Raw genomic sequence first — 14,329 nt, 5'->3', positions numbered from 1 at the left:
CTATGAGTCGAAATTGACTTGACAGTAATGGGTTGGGTTTTTTTTTTTTTTTTTTTTTTTAAGAGCTGTTAAGTCAATATATGACAGCTGAAAAGGATAAATCCTGAGAAAAAAGACATTTTAAGAAGCTACTTGGAAATCAGTGCAAAGAAAATATATACTTGGAAGGAGGAGCTCCATCTAGACATTAGTTATAAATTATGAGGGCTTTAAAATAGCAAGATGAGTGGGGTGGTAAGATATGGCCAGTCAGAAGGCAATGCAAAGTTTTCTCTCTTCAGAAAGTACCAAAGAGACTGTCTGGACTAGTCTTAAATACCTGACAGTGTGGTATGGAAAGGTCCCACCTGCTGGACATGCTGGGAATCTACAGCAGCCTTCAGAGTAGACAGGTGAAGCTCAAAGGAAAGCTCAGCTCTGGTGATCAGGCTCTCCCTTCCCATACTTTAGCCAGGAATTTAAGTCTCCACGCTGTAGTTGCCATTAAGAGACCCTTTGCCTTCTTGTTTCTTTGACTACTTGCCAATCACAGATTATGTGTTTTGCTTGTGCTTTTTTTTTTTTTTTTTTTAACAATTGTTTGAGGTGTTTTACTGTGAAACAAAAATAATTGTATTTTCTCAGTATATGCCTTCTTTTAAAAATAGTAATCAAGTGGCTTTAAGTACAACTTGTATTAAACAGGTTCAATTGTGAATATTTTTATAGTTATGTAATCCAAAGGAATTATTGTTGGGTTTGCTTGAGCTGATTGAAGAGCCCTCTGGAAAACAGATATCCCAAATTATTCTTCTTTTACTTCGGCCATTACAGACAGGTAATAAGGATTTTGAAATCTAAATATTTCTTGTTTTACTTGTGTAAGTAGCCTTAATGTTTACACTAAAACATCAACACTACACCAAAGTAGAGTTGATGACTAATTATTGGGTACTTTACTGGCATAAACTAGTAATAGTAATGCCAATTTGAATCTTTCTACTCATAAAAAGATGGCAGTACCTGGCACAGAGCAGGTAATCAGTATGTATTTTATTGAATGTCATTGTAATTTATAACCTTCCTATCTGTAACTTGTATCTAGAATTTCCCGTTGAACATATTGACAGAATTACCTCTGTGATGTCTGTAATACCTGTGGAATTCCTGTATCTTCGTTAAGAACAGCATTAGGCAGGGCGTTGCTCAGCCTCTGCATTGGGTGGTTGGGGTTGGGGATAACAAAGGTACTGCTGAGGAGTGAAACTAGGAAGTGGAATGATAAGGCTGCTTGGTTGAATGCAGTAACATTATTGGTAAGTAATGGACCTTGGCAACCAAGGCAGACAGTGTTTATCCATGGGAAGAGGCTACTTTTTCATTTTATGACCTACACGTAACTTAGAATTTGATAGAGGGACCCAGAATCAGAAGTTAGAGTAAAACTGTTTTAAATGTGAATGTCCAACTTTGTACCACTTGAAATATTCAAAGTTTTCTAGAAAAAAAATCTAATATTATCTCCCATTTGGGCAGTGCTTTATAGTTTATGAGGCACTTTCTCATATTTTATGCTCATAACATCTCCCCCCAAATAAGGAAAGATGTGTTTCCATTTTGTTAAGTCTGTAACTTATTTATAAATGTACATAAACAAGATTTTTTGGCATCTGTTATGTTATGCCACAATTGTGAGATGCTCCATTATTTTATGCACCAAGAAGGAAAAACACTGCCAATTAAGCTATGATATGCCATCCTGATTTCAGAGTTGTTAAAATGTGGGGGGAAATGTGTCTTGTAATTCTACATTTACTAGGCTGCTTTTGCCAACCTTAGCATACTTCATGAAGCCACCTCAAGGAGCAATTTGATCTCTTTTTAGTGATTCAGAAACTTCATAACAACAAGGCATATTCAGTTGGATTAGCATTATCTACCCTTTGGAATCAGCTATCTCTTCTTCCTGTTCCATACTCAAAAGAACAGATACAAACAGATGAATATGGCCTTTGTCAGTGTTGCAAGGCCTCAATAGAGTTTACTAAGCCTTTTGTGGAAGAAGTCATTGATGCCAAAGAAAACTCACTGGAAAATGAAAAGTTAAAAGATGAATTACTGAAATTGTAAGTATATTTGAACTTCAGTAATTGATAACCAATTCAGTTACTTTATGTTTCTTTGCCTTAGTTTGCCATATAAATGTAAATTTATTTTCAAATTTTGAAAATTTCAGAATATGGGGTTCAGGTGATATGACAGTGGGACATTTAATGAGGCACTGATTCTTTAAAAATTGTAAAACTAAAACTCATTCATTTAATTTAGTTTGTGTTCATCTGTGTATTGCCTTTATTCATCATAGTAAATGAATAATGAAGGTGGGAGAAATAGATACATATAACTCAAGGAATCTAGTTTTTCCCTGGAGGAATTGTGTTTTTACTCCCCCTTTGAAAGCAGCAGCAGGAGCACCAGACAGTTGAACATCCAACTTGACCACGAAAACAGTGGCAGAGTACCCAGTATATTCACTCCAGAGATGCTATAGACTAAACCTGTACTACCCGGTGTGGCTGTTACGCACTTGGCATATGGCTAGTCCAAATTAAGACATGCTCTAAGTGTAAAATACCCACTGGATTTTGAAGACTTATTATTAAAAAAAAAAAAAATGTAAAATACCTCAACTTAGTTTTTCCTTTTTTTTTATCGCTGTGACTTTTCTAATGTGAAAAAAATTTTAAATACTAAAAATTTTTTAATTATATTTGGGACTTGCATTACATTTCTTTTGGGCAGTGCTGGACGAAACTATTGATGGTTTACCCATCATGATCCAATAGTTTTATGTTTTTAATTTTGGGAACTAATGAAATATTTTCAGCTTTCTATTTTGTCAGGTTAAAAAACCAAACCCCTTGCCATCGGGTCAATTCTGACTCACAGTAACCCTATAGCACAGAGTAGAACTGCCCTATAGGGTTCCCAAGGAGGAGCTGGTGGTTTCAAACTTCCGACCTTTTGGTTAGCAGCCATAGCTCTTAACCACTGCATCACCGTAAAAGAAAAGATATTTAATTAAAATAGGAAGGGCTTAATCACAGAATAAAGTCTGTTTTTCTAAATAAAACAAATATACCTTTATGAAAAAATTAATACACTATCCCGGTTATTCCTTGAACTGGTAAAAACTGCATCATGGATGAGCACTGGTCCTAAGACAAATGTTCAGTATCTGTTGGTATATTCCAGATGTGGTGGAGATTCTTACCACGTTGAGTCAGCCGGGTGTTCTCTTGCACTCTCCATTACTAGTAAAGATGGTACATCATCCATTTCATAAGCCATTGAGTTAGTGGTGCCCATGTTACTTTTCATGATAACTTAGCTGTGTTTATAGAACTAGGTATTTTATACTTAGGAAGTGTTGTATGCAAAGTTACTCATCTCTTATACCTTAGTTGTTTCAAGAGCTTGAAATGCCCTTTGCTGACAGCACCGTTCCTTGAACAGCCTGAAGAAGCTAGAAATGATCCTTTAAAGTATTTTGCATCTGAAATAATAGTAAGTAGAGCTAATTTAATTTGCTGTAAAAGCTGCTGTAATCTAAACTACTGTGTATTCTCATGTACTGCAGATGGAGGATGGATTTAACTGAGACGAAGTTGGAAGCAAGGAGACTGGTTAGGTGTCTCTTGGGAGTTAAGTGAAAGGTGATGGGAGCCTGAGTTGCATAAAGTGGTAGAGATGAAGAGGAGAGGGCAGATTTGAGAACTTTATTGCAGGTAAAATTGTCAAAATTTGGTGATTGAATTTGGAAGAATAGTGAAAGGGATGAGTCATGGATGAGTTTTTGCTTGCGTGACTGGGCAGATAAAGGTACCAATAATTGAGATAAAGAATACAGAGCAAGGAGATTTATGCTTTTAAAAAATGTTTTTATTAAACGTTCAGGGAACTAGAATAGTATAACATACCTTCATGTTCCCAGTTTCAACAGTTAGCAACATTTTGCGAATCTTGTTTCATCTATCTGCTCTTTTTTTGCTGTATTATTTTATAGCAAGTCCTAGACATAGCATTTCATCCATAAATACTTAAGTATGTTTCTCTAACTGATAAGGACTTTTTTTTTTTTTTAACATAACCACAATACCATGATGACACTTAACAAGATTAACACTAATTTCTTAATATATGTCAAATACCCAGAGAGAGCAGGTTTTTAAGGAGGAAGTCATGAATAAGAGTGGGTGAGATCACCTAAGGAGGTAGATCAGTGTAAGAAGAGAAGAGGGTCCAGGATTGAACCAAGAGAGTCTAGCACTTAAGGTGAGGCCACCAAGGAGACCATCATTGTGATACTAGTCTGTATTTGTGTGTGATTTTCTCTAGCAGTATTCAGCTACCTGAGTATAGAAGTAGAGAAGATGGATTTTAGTTATTTTTCAAAGGCTGCCATTTTACTGGGTTATTGTTCTTGTTAGTTGCCATCAAGTCAGTTCCGACTCATGGCGACCCTGTGTGTGTACAACAGAACTGCTCCATAGGGTTTCCAAGGCTGTGACCTTTTGGAAGCAGATCTCCAGGCCTATCTTTTGAGGCACCTCCTGGTGGGTTGCACCTGCCAACCTACCAACCTTTCTGCTGGTAGTTGAGTGCTTAACCATTTGCACCATCCAGGGACTCTTTTTTTTTTTTAAACTGGGTAGATGTAGCTAAAGGAAGTGTAAGGTGCTGGTAGTTCAGATGATCAATTATATGTGGTCCAGGTTGGTTAAGGAAGGAAGATAGGTTAAGATGGGATGGATAGGCTAGGTTAACATGGAGAGATCACCAGACTGGAAAAATAAGAGGTAGAAAAGTAGGTTGGTAGGAGAGAGGAGGTTAGAAGATGGGATAGTGGAGTTTCATATACCCAATATGGAATATCTCTAAATGTTGACTGAGTTCCAGGGTACGATTAGGTGCAGAAATGGACCTGAAGTAAAGGTCAGCAGAAATCAAGAACCATAAGGCTGCTGTGGTAGAGCTATAGTCTATAAAACATTCAGCTTTCCTAGGATCAGACAGGAGTTGGAGAAAAATTGTGAGCAGGTGCCAAAATCTTCTTCAGTGAGTATGAAGAAGTGACCAGGAAGTCATCATATGACAGAGATAAGGACAGATAAAAGGCACTGTGGCATCTGCCTCAAAGGAAAAATGTGCTTTTGCTTGAGAGAGCGGGAAGAGCAAAGATAATACTAAGCCTTTAACCCACTGCACCATATCCCACTGTTGCCGTCCTGGCCCTGCAGTGTACAGGGTGTGAGAAAATAAGCAGCTGCCACCAAAAAGGAGGCTGTGAATCAGTCAGGTTTAATTAAAGCAGTGAGGTAGAGCAAGAATCCTATGAAGAGGTTGAGGGTATAGAGGAGAGGTCCTAAGATATCAGTGGAAGAAGTGTTACAAGTAGAAAGAGCTGGCAGTGAAAAAACTCAGAGCCGTCAGGAAGTAGAGGTGAAAGGGTAGGAGATGAAGTGAAGAGGTGCCTTCTGTTCTATGTTGGAGAAGTACAGGTAAGTGCAGCATGGTTGGGATTGACTGGCCTGAGCCATCCCTACTTTGGCACAAGTTGTTTTGCTACAGAACTACTTGAATGTCTCAAGGGTTTAGCATAGGGACATTGCTGAAATAGCAGAAGCTGCCATGAGGCTTGAGAAGCAGAGTGGCAGGTATTGCCTGGGTCTGGGCAGGGCTACTGAATGATATGTGGGTAGATAGTGAAGGCCCCAATTTGGACATAGGTGGACCCTACGTTTCTAGAGCAGCACTGAATGACCTACTTACATTTGATGGCTTTTTAAAAATACTACCTTACTCTGGAAAGAAACATGTAGCATAGGCTGTATAAGAAGACATGGAGCTTCATGATTCAGAGGACATCTGGAACAATGATGCAGTCAGCTTTCTGTCTTGTAGCTTTCAGAAGAATGTGTGGCTTTGGATATCAGTACAGCAGTATATATTTAGCATGTGGTAGCTGAATAGCAGTTTCTTGTGACACAGGATGATTTTCCATGTCTCCTTTATGTGTTCTGAAATGACTAATGGAGCCATCTGGGATCAGCAGATTTTAACTCCCAGAAGGCAGAAGTCTTATTTGGCGTTGTAACTCCCCACAATGTCAGGCCCAGTGCCTGGCATTCACGTGTTAATTAAAAAAGTGAGTGGATAAGTGGAATAAGCTTTTTTGTGGAGCTGATCAATAAATATTTGACAAAGGAGTTATGTCATTTTCTAGATAAGGAGACTGAGGCTTAGAGAAGTTAGGTAACTCACCCAGTGTCGCACACTTAGTAAGTGGTAAAACCAAGACTTCAGCTGTTGGATTCTGAAGGTCAGACGCTTTCTAGTATACACTGAATTAGAAGTAGTGTAAGAGGCATAGGGGTGAACCTGTGTTTTCCTGAGTCTTTTTTTCTCCTTCTTTCACTCTTTAAACAAAGATAAAGCTTTAACCCTGTAGTCCTATCTATTCTTGTTTCTCTTTCTTTTATTGACACAAGAGCCCATACAACCTGAGATATTAGCACTATTTCCTCAGCCTATGTCACTGACCCACTGCCAAAGAGACCAGTATTCCTCAAGCCCACTCTGTTTCTAGGCAGATAGTGGTCAGTAGAGCATTGTTCCTAGAGTACGCTGCACCTGAGTAGTTGCTTTACTATCCTAATTTCATGATACTTGTATGTCTCACTTTTTTAGATGACTTTCAAATATCTCTGATGCACTTTCTTAAAAAAAAATGATTTTGCATCCGTATATACCAGAGCCCTCTATCCAGGAGTCAAGTCGTTTGTCACAAAAACTCGTTTGTGTGTGTGTTTTAATCATGATTCTGAGTTAAAGACCAAGGTGACTTAGAAACCATCTGATATATAAATGCTTGTGTAGAATATGATTTAGTTGTTGGCTTCTGTATGTTTTCTCTTGCTGCATAACAAATTCCCACAGACTTAGCAGCTTAAAGCAACATACTTTTGTTATCTTACAGGTTTTATGGTTCACATTCTGGGCACAGCTTAGCTGGGTTCTCTGTTCAAGGTCATATCAGGTGTTGGCTGGGGCTGTTGTCTCATCAGAAGCTTAACTAGGGAAAGATCCACTTCCAGCCTCCTTCATGTTGTTAGCAGAATTCATCTTCTTGTGGCTGTGGGACTGAGGTCCCTATTTTCTTGCTGGCTGTTGGCCAGGGGTCGTGGTGAGCACATAGAAGCCGCCTTACAGTTCCTTGCCTTGTAGCCCTCTCCATAGGCCCTTTCATAACATGGCACCTTAGTTCTTTAAAGTTAGCAAGGAAGAGTCTCTCTCCGAGAAGGCCTGGAGCCACTTTGAAAACCTTCTATCTGATTAAGTCAGGCCCACCCAGGATAATCTCCCTTCTGAATAACTCAAAATGAACTGATTTGAGACCGTAATTATGTCTGCAGAAATCCCTTCACTTTGTCATGTAACATCATCTAGTGAGAGTGACGTCTCATCCCCTTTGCCAAATTCTGTTGATTAGAAGCAAGACTCATAGATCCCATACACATTCAAAGAGGGGATTATACAGGATGTGATTTTATTTGGGCATGGGGGTGGGTGTATCACCCTAGGGTCTGTCTGCCACAGGTTCGTTTTTTACTCATGTCACAGGGTTTTTTATCAGCAATTGGAGACCCTTTCTCCAAAATGATTTTTAATCATAGAAGGAAAAAGAGGATTTGGAAACATCTTGAATTTGAAGAAGAAGAAGACAAACAATTAGCAGACTCTATGGCTTCTCTGGCATATCTAGTATTTGTACAGGGTATCAGTATTGATCAGCTTCCAATGGTCTTAAGGTAAGAGTGAATGTTTGGTTTATTCATGTATTCTAAAAGGAATATTATTAAACTTTTTTATTTAATGTCCTGTATATGTGTTTATTAACATGTTAAGATGTTTAAAATAAAATATAAACAGGTTATTTTTATTCTAAATGATACTTGCTGCTAAAGTTCTAAGGGTATTGGCTAGGTGTTGAAATAGGCATAAGGGAATGGTGGGGACAGTGGTCAGAGGTGTTAAACGGGCCTTTATTTTGAAACTGTTGGGACAACCCTGGACTATAAGGAAGGGAACTGGTCAGGTACCAGTGGGCTGGTCTAAATTATTATCTCCTCACTGGGTTACTGCTGTAATCCTGAGTGGATCTTTATATATTCACTCTCACTCCTTTGAATCCAACCTATTCTCATACATTAGAAAGTGAAGCTTTAAAAGTAGTCTTATTTAAAACCTTCCAGTGCTTCTTGTTGGTCTAAAAATAAAGTCTGAATACCTTAACATGACTTATGAGACAGGCTTATGCATGGTGTGGGCCTTCTTTGATTCTCCTTAATTCATGTACCACCTCTTGTTTCCTGTGCTCCAGTAGCACCTTTTGGTTTCTTGTTCAAATGTGTCATGAACCTTCCTGCTATAGGGCCTCTGTGCATGTTTAGAACAATCTTTGTCTTTAAATGTCACTTAATGAAGAAAACCTTCTCTCATCACCCAATTAAGATTGAATCTTTCCATTACAATTACCTTGAACTTGTCCTTCTTTTCCCATAAAGTTTATAAAATTTACATATATATAATTTTATAATATAACATCTTTTGGACTTTAAGATCCATGAGGATAAGGATTATATATTTGTCTTGCAGGCCTTAGGTATATTTCTCTGTGGGAGCTTGTATATTTATGCATATACCTGGGGATATGTTATATAAATATAGCAATAATGGCTACCATTGGCATGTTCACCATGTACTAAAACATTATGCTAACAGCTTTCCATGCATGTAATAGGCATTATGTAATGTTTATAATAACTCTTTGAAATAGAGCATTATCTCATTTTACAGATGTGAAAATAACAGGCTGAGACAAGTTAAGATACTGCCCAAGATCCTATAATTAGTGACATAGGTGGAGTAATTCTGTCTCACCGCAGAGCCTGTACTCTTAAGCATTACATTCTACTGCCAGAATGACTTAGTATGTGTATAAAATTCCTAAAATGTGTGTGTGTGTAGATACATCTGTCTCATTTTTTTTTTTTCTATTTTAGCCCATTATACCTTTTGCAATTTAATATGGGGCATATTGAAGTCTTTTTGCAAAGGTAAGATCATTCAGATGGCATTAGAATTAAATAGTAGTGTTAAAATAGTCCTTGTCAGGATCAGGGGAGATTACCTTCTCTTTGCCAGGCCATAATTAACCGGTTATTTTATAAAACAGTGAGGCAGATGTTCACAATAGAGAGAAATGAATCAAAGAGACTTTCACCAAAATCTCTTATTTTAACCCAAGATAATATATTGTCTTAAAATAACTCCCTTGGTTTTCTTGTCATCCGTTTCTGAAGTTTCCTTATTTCAAACGTTGGTAAATTGAAGAATCCCTACCCCACTGAATCTTCCTCCATCTAAGGGGGTGTTGGTCAGTAAGAGAAATTCATCCATGCTTTTGCTTCACGGACACAATCTGTTAACTGTATTAAAAGGAGGGAGGTATCTTGACCCCATCTTTTATAATCCAGATTACTGACAGTGATGCCATTCAGTTACAACTTTTCTCATTTGGGGTACTAAGAGGCAAGGCTTTGTCTTTTAAAACAATTACAAAGTAATAGGTATGCATAATTTTTCAAGACAGAGATTTAAAAATTTTGTAAAACTCCCTGTGCTTTGTTTTCTTTACCTGTTAAAACATGTTTAAGTTATCTCTTGAGATCAGTCAGGGCCTTGCAATACCGTCCTGTAGGAACACTAGTGACAGTTTATCAATCCCATCTCTTCCCAGGTGAAGGAAGATTTGTAACATGGCAAATATCCAAAGCCTCGGCCCACAAGGCAGGAATTTCCAAGGGTCTCCTGGCACAAGTAGTTATTAACTCTGTAAATTTGCTGTATTCTGTATGTCTTAATGATTTTATATTCTTTTAACTTAGTTTCTGTTATACGGTGAGTGTACCGTATTCTTATATATTGTTCTTGAATCTAATAAGTTTTATGTTCTTGAGATTTCCATACTGGATAGTCATTGAGCCAAAAGCATAACACTTAACTCCTTGTATCGTTAGAATAAGAACCTGGAGGCTGAGATAATATTTTTTGCCACAGATCTTAAATATTTAGTTAACAATGATCATAAACCTTAAAAAAATATATCATAACAAATGGAGATCATTGAATTATTTTTATATAAAAAGAACTGAAGAGATTTTACAGAAAAATTAACTGAAATATTATAGCATTGTATTGGGTGTAATTGATTTCTTAGTACATATTGTTGAAGATCTGTTGATTTGATATCAAGAAGTAAGCCCTGAGTAGGTTGATTTTGGTCAGATTTGGATATCAGTGGCCATTCAAAAGAGAGATCAAAGATGGATTAAGATTTTTGACTAAGTTCTTAAACAGAATTTCTCCTTAATGATATGTATTAAAAAGTCTCTAAATTTCAATTTATTTTTCCTAAAATGAAGAAATCAGTCTAAAATAATTTACAAAATTGTGTTGATAAATTTTAATTTTCTTTTCCAGAACAGAAGAGTCTGTTTTCTACAAAGGATTGGTAAGATTTGTTTGCTTCGAATATAATTTAAATACATAGTCATGTCAACAAATATAGCTGTTGACTTCAACATGTAATTTATCTCTGTATGTATTTTAATCTGTAGGATCTGTTGGAGAATGGTTTATTAAGAATAGAAGACAACAGTTTACTTCACCAGTACTTAGAAATCAAGAGTTTTCTTACTGTGCCTCAGGTAATTAAGATATGTTTTCTGTCTTAAAAATAGTCCCTTACCAATTCTGAACTTAAGGTAGAAGTCTTTTCTGACTCCTGTCCCACTTTCTTCTCCATGTCCTTTGAAAACTCCAGTGCGGTGCTGTCCAGTAGAACTTTGTGATGGTGGAGATGTTTATTATCTGCACTGTGTAGTATGATAGCCGCTATCCACATTGAACACTTGAAATGTAGCTAGTTCAACTAAGAACTGAATTGTAAATTTTATTTAATTTAGATTAATTTAAACTTACGTAGTTATATGTGGCTAGTGGCTACAATAGTCAACTGCACAACATGTAGTGGGAAAGCGTAACCTTCTTTAACCCAGTGTTAGGTTTACTTTTCTCGTAACTCAAATCCTCAGGACCCCATTTGAGGGCTACACTGACTCATTACTAGAAAGACTATTAAACATTGTATTTTTGCCTCCTGTGATTTATTTTTCTCTAATACTGTTTGATAGTTATGATATCCAAGACAGGTCCCTAGATTTCAATGTAGAGAGTGAGTTTTCCAATACTTAAATTAAAAAAAATGTGGCTTTTGTTAGTATGTTAAACCTGATTATTTTTAAGGAATGGATTGTATTTTTGCATTTTTATCCACTCTAGACATTGAAAATTACCATTCACTTTTAAATTCACACTTTGTAACACCTCAGTCAGTATCACTTAGAAAATTGATTACACTTCACTTCCTGTAGATGTAACTAACAGTAGACTGAATGGCTCAGGGAAAAACTGACTTCACTTTTAAATCTCTTACCTTTACTTCTCCAAATTTTTAGTATCTACCATTGATAATATAATTGTTTATTTGCAATTGATATAATTTAGTAACATCCGAATTTTAAACTGTTTTATTTCCAGGGTTTAGTGAAAGTAATGACGCTTTGCCCCATTGAGACCTTGGTATGTAAATGTTTTGGAACAAAATAATGAGTTACAGTAGAAATTGGATAAAAAATTCAGTCTTTATTCATTTTATGTAATATTTTTTGTTCCATTTTAGAGGAAAAAGGGTTTAGCTATGCTGCAACTATATATTAACAAGTTGGATTCACAAGGCAAAAATACATTATTTAGGTATGTATCAAGCATGGTTAATTGCTAAATGTGTGGTTGATTAAAAGCCAAATTAATACCATGTAATTATTCCAGGGTATAGTATTTCAGTATGATTTACCTATAATACAACTCTAGTTAAAAACCAATTGCCATTGAGTTGATTCCGACTCATGGCAATGCCAAGTGTGTCAGAGTAGAACTGTGCTCCAAAGGGTTTTCAGTGGCTGATTTTCAGAAGTAGATCACTAGGCCTTTTGTTCCAAGGTGGATTCTAGGTGAACTCGAACCTCCAACCTTTCAGTTAGTAGCCACGGAGTTAACTATTTGCACCACCCAGGAACTCTACAACTCTAGTTGGAAGTCTTATTATAATAAGTTCTCTTATTTGCAATGGGTAGAAAAGGATTAATCAAATATTATGGATATATATGTATCATGAATAATAGTATATATTTTAATTTTATTAATTGAAATACTCTAAAATTAAAATGGATTTAAAAGATTAAACTGAGATTGATAAAGCTCCTACTAGCACTTTATATATATCAATAATTTCCATTATTCACAGTTCAAATTAATGACTCTAGAGTTGTAACTTTGACAGGCTATTCATTATAAGTTAATAGCAGAGCTTACTAATAGTGCTGTTTAAGGGGGCAAAGATTGTAGCAACTCTCTTTTAGGAGTCGGCAAACTTTCTACAAAAGGCCAGATAGTAAATATAAGCTATATAGACCGTATAGTCTCTGTTGCAACTGTTCAGCTTCGTAGCAAAAGCTGCCATAGACAGTATGTAAACTGATGGGGATGTGTGTTCTAATAAAACTTTATTTACAAAAACAGGCAGCAGGCTGTATTTGGCCAGCAGACCTTAGGTTGTTGACCCCTGTTCTGGGTAAAAGTGAGTTAAACAGTTATAATGCTAAAAAGTCTGCTTTGGGATCAGCCATCATTTATCATATCTTATTTTCATTTCTACTGATAGAGCAGGTTTATGAGATCTTAATTTGATGCTTAGGTCTTGTAACAGCTTCTAGTTATACTATGCCTTCATCCCCACAAACGTTAGTTCTTTTCCCCTTAGGCTAATCCTATCAAGTTTTCTATCTTTGCGGTTAAACCCTAGTGGCGTAGTGGTTAAGAGCTACGGCTGCTAACCAAAAGGTCAGCAGTTTGAATCTACCAGGCACTTCTTGGAAACCCTAGGGGGCAGTTCTACCCTGTCCTGTAGGGTGGCCGTGAGTCGGAATCTACTTGACAGCAACGGGTTTGGTTTTTTTTTTTTTCCAATTGGCATTAGTCTACTTTCCGAGGGAATAAATTTGGGAGTTTTTAGGCTGTTACACTAGTTTCCATTCTTGCCATGTTAATTATTACAACTATATGTATAAAAATTCAAATTTGGTTGAATAGAAATTTCTTATTGGAAAAAACCCAGTTTCAAATAGAATTTACCAGTTAGTGACAGCAATAACTATAATAGATAACTTTGTAATTGGTATCACTGTGCTAATTGTCTTCACTGTGGATTCTGTATTCCTGAGGATAAAACATAACCCATTTGAATTTGTAAAACTTTCATCATTTAATTGTAATGCCATCCAGGATAATTTCAAATGTATTGTAATTTTGTTTTCAAGGTGCTTATTGAATACAAGTAATCATTCAGGAGTAGAAGCCTTTATTATTCAAAATATCAAAAATCAAATTGATGTGTCATTAAAGGTAAGAAAGACCATGCCAAGGTATCAATTATCTATTTTATTTTGTAGGATCTATTTATTCACTTGTGGAATACATTAATGTGAATTTTTGCTCTGCAGACTTACTTTCTGTCTCTAATATTAAGGTATATTTTTTCTTCCGTTTCTGTTTTTATTCTTTAAAAAAAAAAATACTGTATTTTGCAATTTTGTTAACTGTAAATTTAAATTTATTAATTCTCTGAGCTGGTCATCTGACTTCTTTTTATCTTGTTATATACTTCTAAAAAATTAAGTAAGTCTAATCCATATGTGAATACTCAGTAATTCCACATAGAAAACAGAGTGTACCAGTGTTCCATATTGGCAAGGTTTGTTCTGGGTGTCTGGAAATAGTGAATGAAAGAATGGAAATTAAAGTTAAAAATATAGTTTTTTAATTCATAATTGTTTATTTTTGTAGTAGCAAAGTTTTAGAAAAACACATGAATTTGTCAGGCTCTTATATAAAACCTTCCCCAATTTTTCTTTTGCTTTTCAGAGATCACATGATAACAAATGGTTTACAGGACCACAGCTGATTTCCCTTCTAGATTTGGTACTCTTTCTCCCAGAAGGTGCTGAAACAGATCTACTGCAAAACTCAGATAGGTGAGGCAACCATTACTAAGGTTCAAATAGTAAATTTAGAATAAAATGTAAAACCCTTACTTAAGGAACCTAAA

The 14,329-nt window shown here is 36.1% G+C and overlaps 1 protein-coding gene across 6 annotated transcripts in view; it reads left to right on the top strand.

Moving 5' to 3' along the window:
* Positions 1 to 14,329, top strand: part of GLMN (glomulin, FKBP associated protein) — a 45,045-nt gene that overhangs the window by 9,177 nt on the left and 21,539 nt on the right. For all 6 annotated transcript variants that reach the window (XM_004378737.2, XM_023733427.1, XM_023733428.1 and 3 more), the window contains exons 5-15: positions 709 to 817; positions 1,865 to 2,105; positions 3,444 to 3,546; positions 7,663 to 7,850; positions 9,105 to 9,158; positions 10,585 to 10,615; positions 10,722 to 10,811; positions 11,704 to 11,745; positions 11,846 to 11,919; positions 13,542 to 13,626; positions 14,146 to 14,255. In XM_004378737.2, the coding sequence (XP_004378794.1) occupies positions 709 to 817; positions 1,865 to 2,105; positions 3,444 to 3,546; positions 7,663 to 7,850; positions 9,105 to 9,158; positions 10,585 to 10,615; positions 10,722 to 10,811; positions 11,704 to 11,745; positions 11,846 to 11,919; positions 13,542 to 13,626; positions 14,146 to 14,255 (1,127 nt within the window). The remainder of the gene's footprint in view (positions 1 to 708; positions 818 to 1,864; positions 2,106 to 3,443; positions 3,547 to 7,662; positions 7,851 to 9,104; positions 9,159 to 10,584; positions 10,616 to 10,721; positions 10,812 to 11,703; positions 11,746 to 11,845; positions 11,920 to 13,541; positions 13,627 to 14,145; positions 14,256 to 14,329) is intronic.

This window comes from Trichechus manatus, unplaced genomic scaffold, assembly GCF_000243295.1.
Source record: "Trichechus manatus latirostris isolate Lorelei unplaced genomic scaffold, TriManLat1.0 scaffold00058, whole genome shotgun sequence".
Classification (NCBI taxonomy): domain Eukaryota; kingdom Metazoa; phylum Chordata; class Mammalia; order Sirenia; family Trichechidae; genus Trichechus; species Trichechus manatus.
This window is presented reverse-complemented; position numbering and strand designations above follow the sequence as displayed.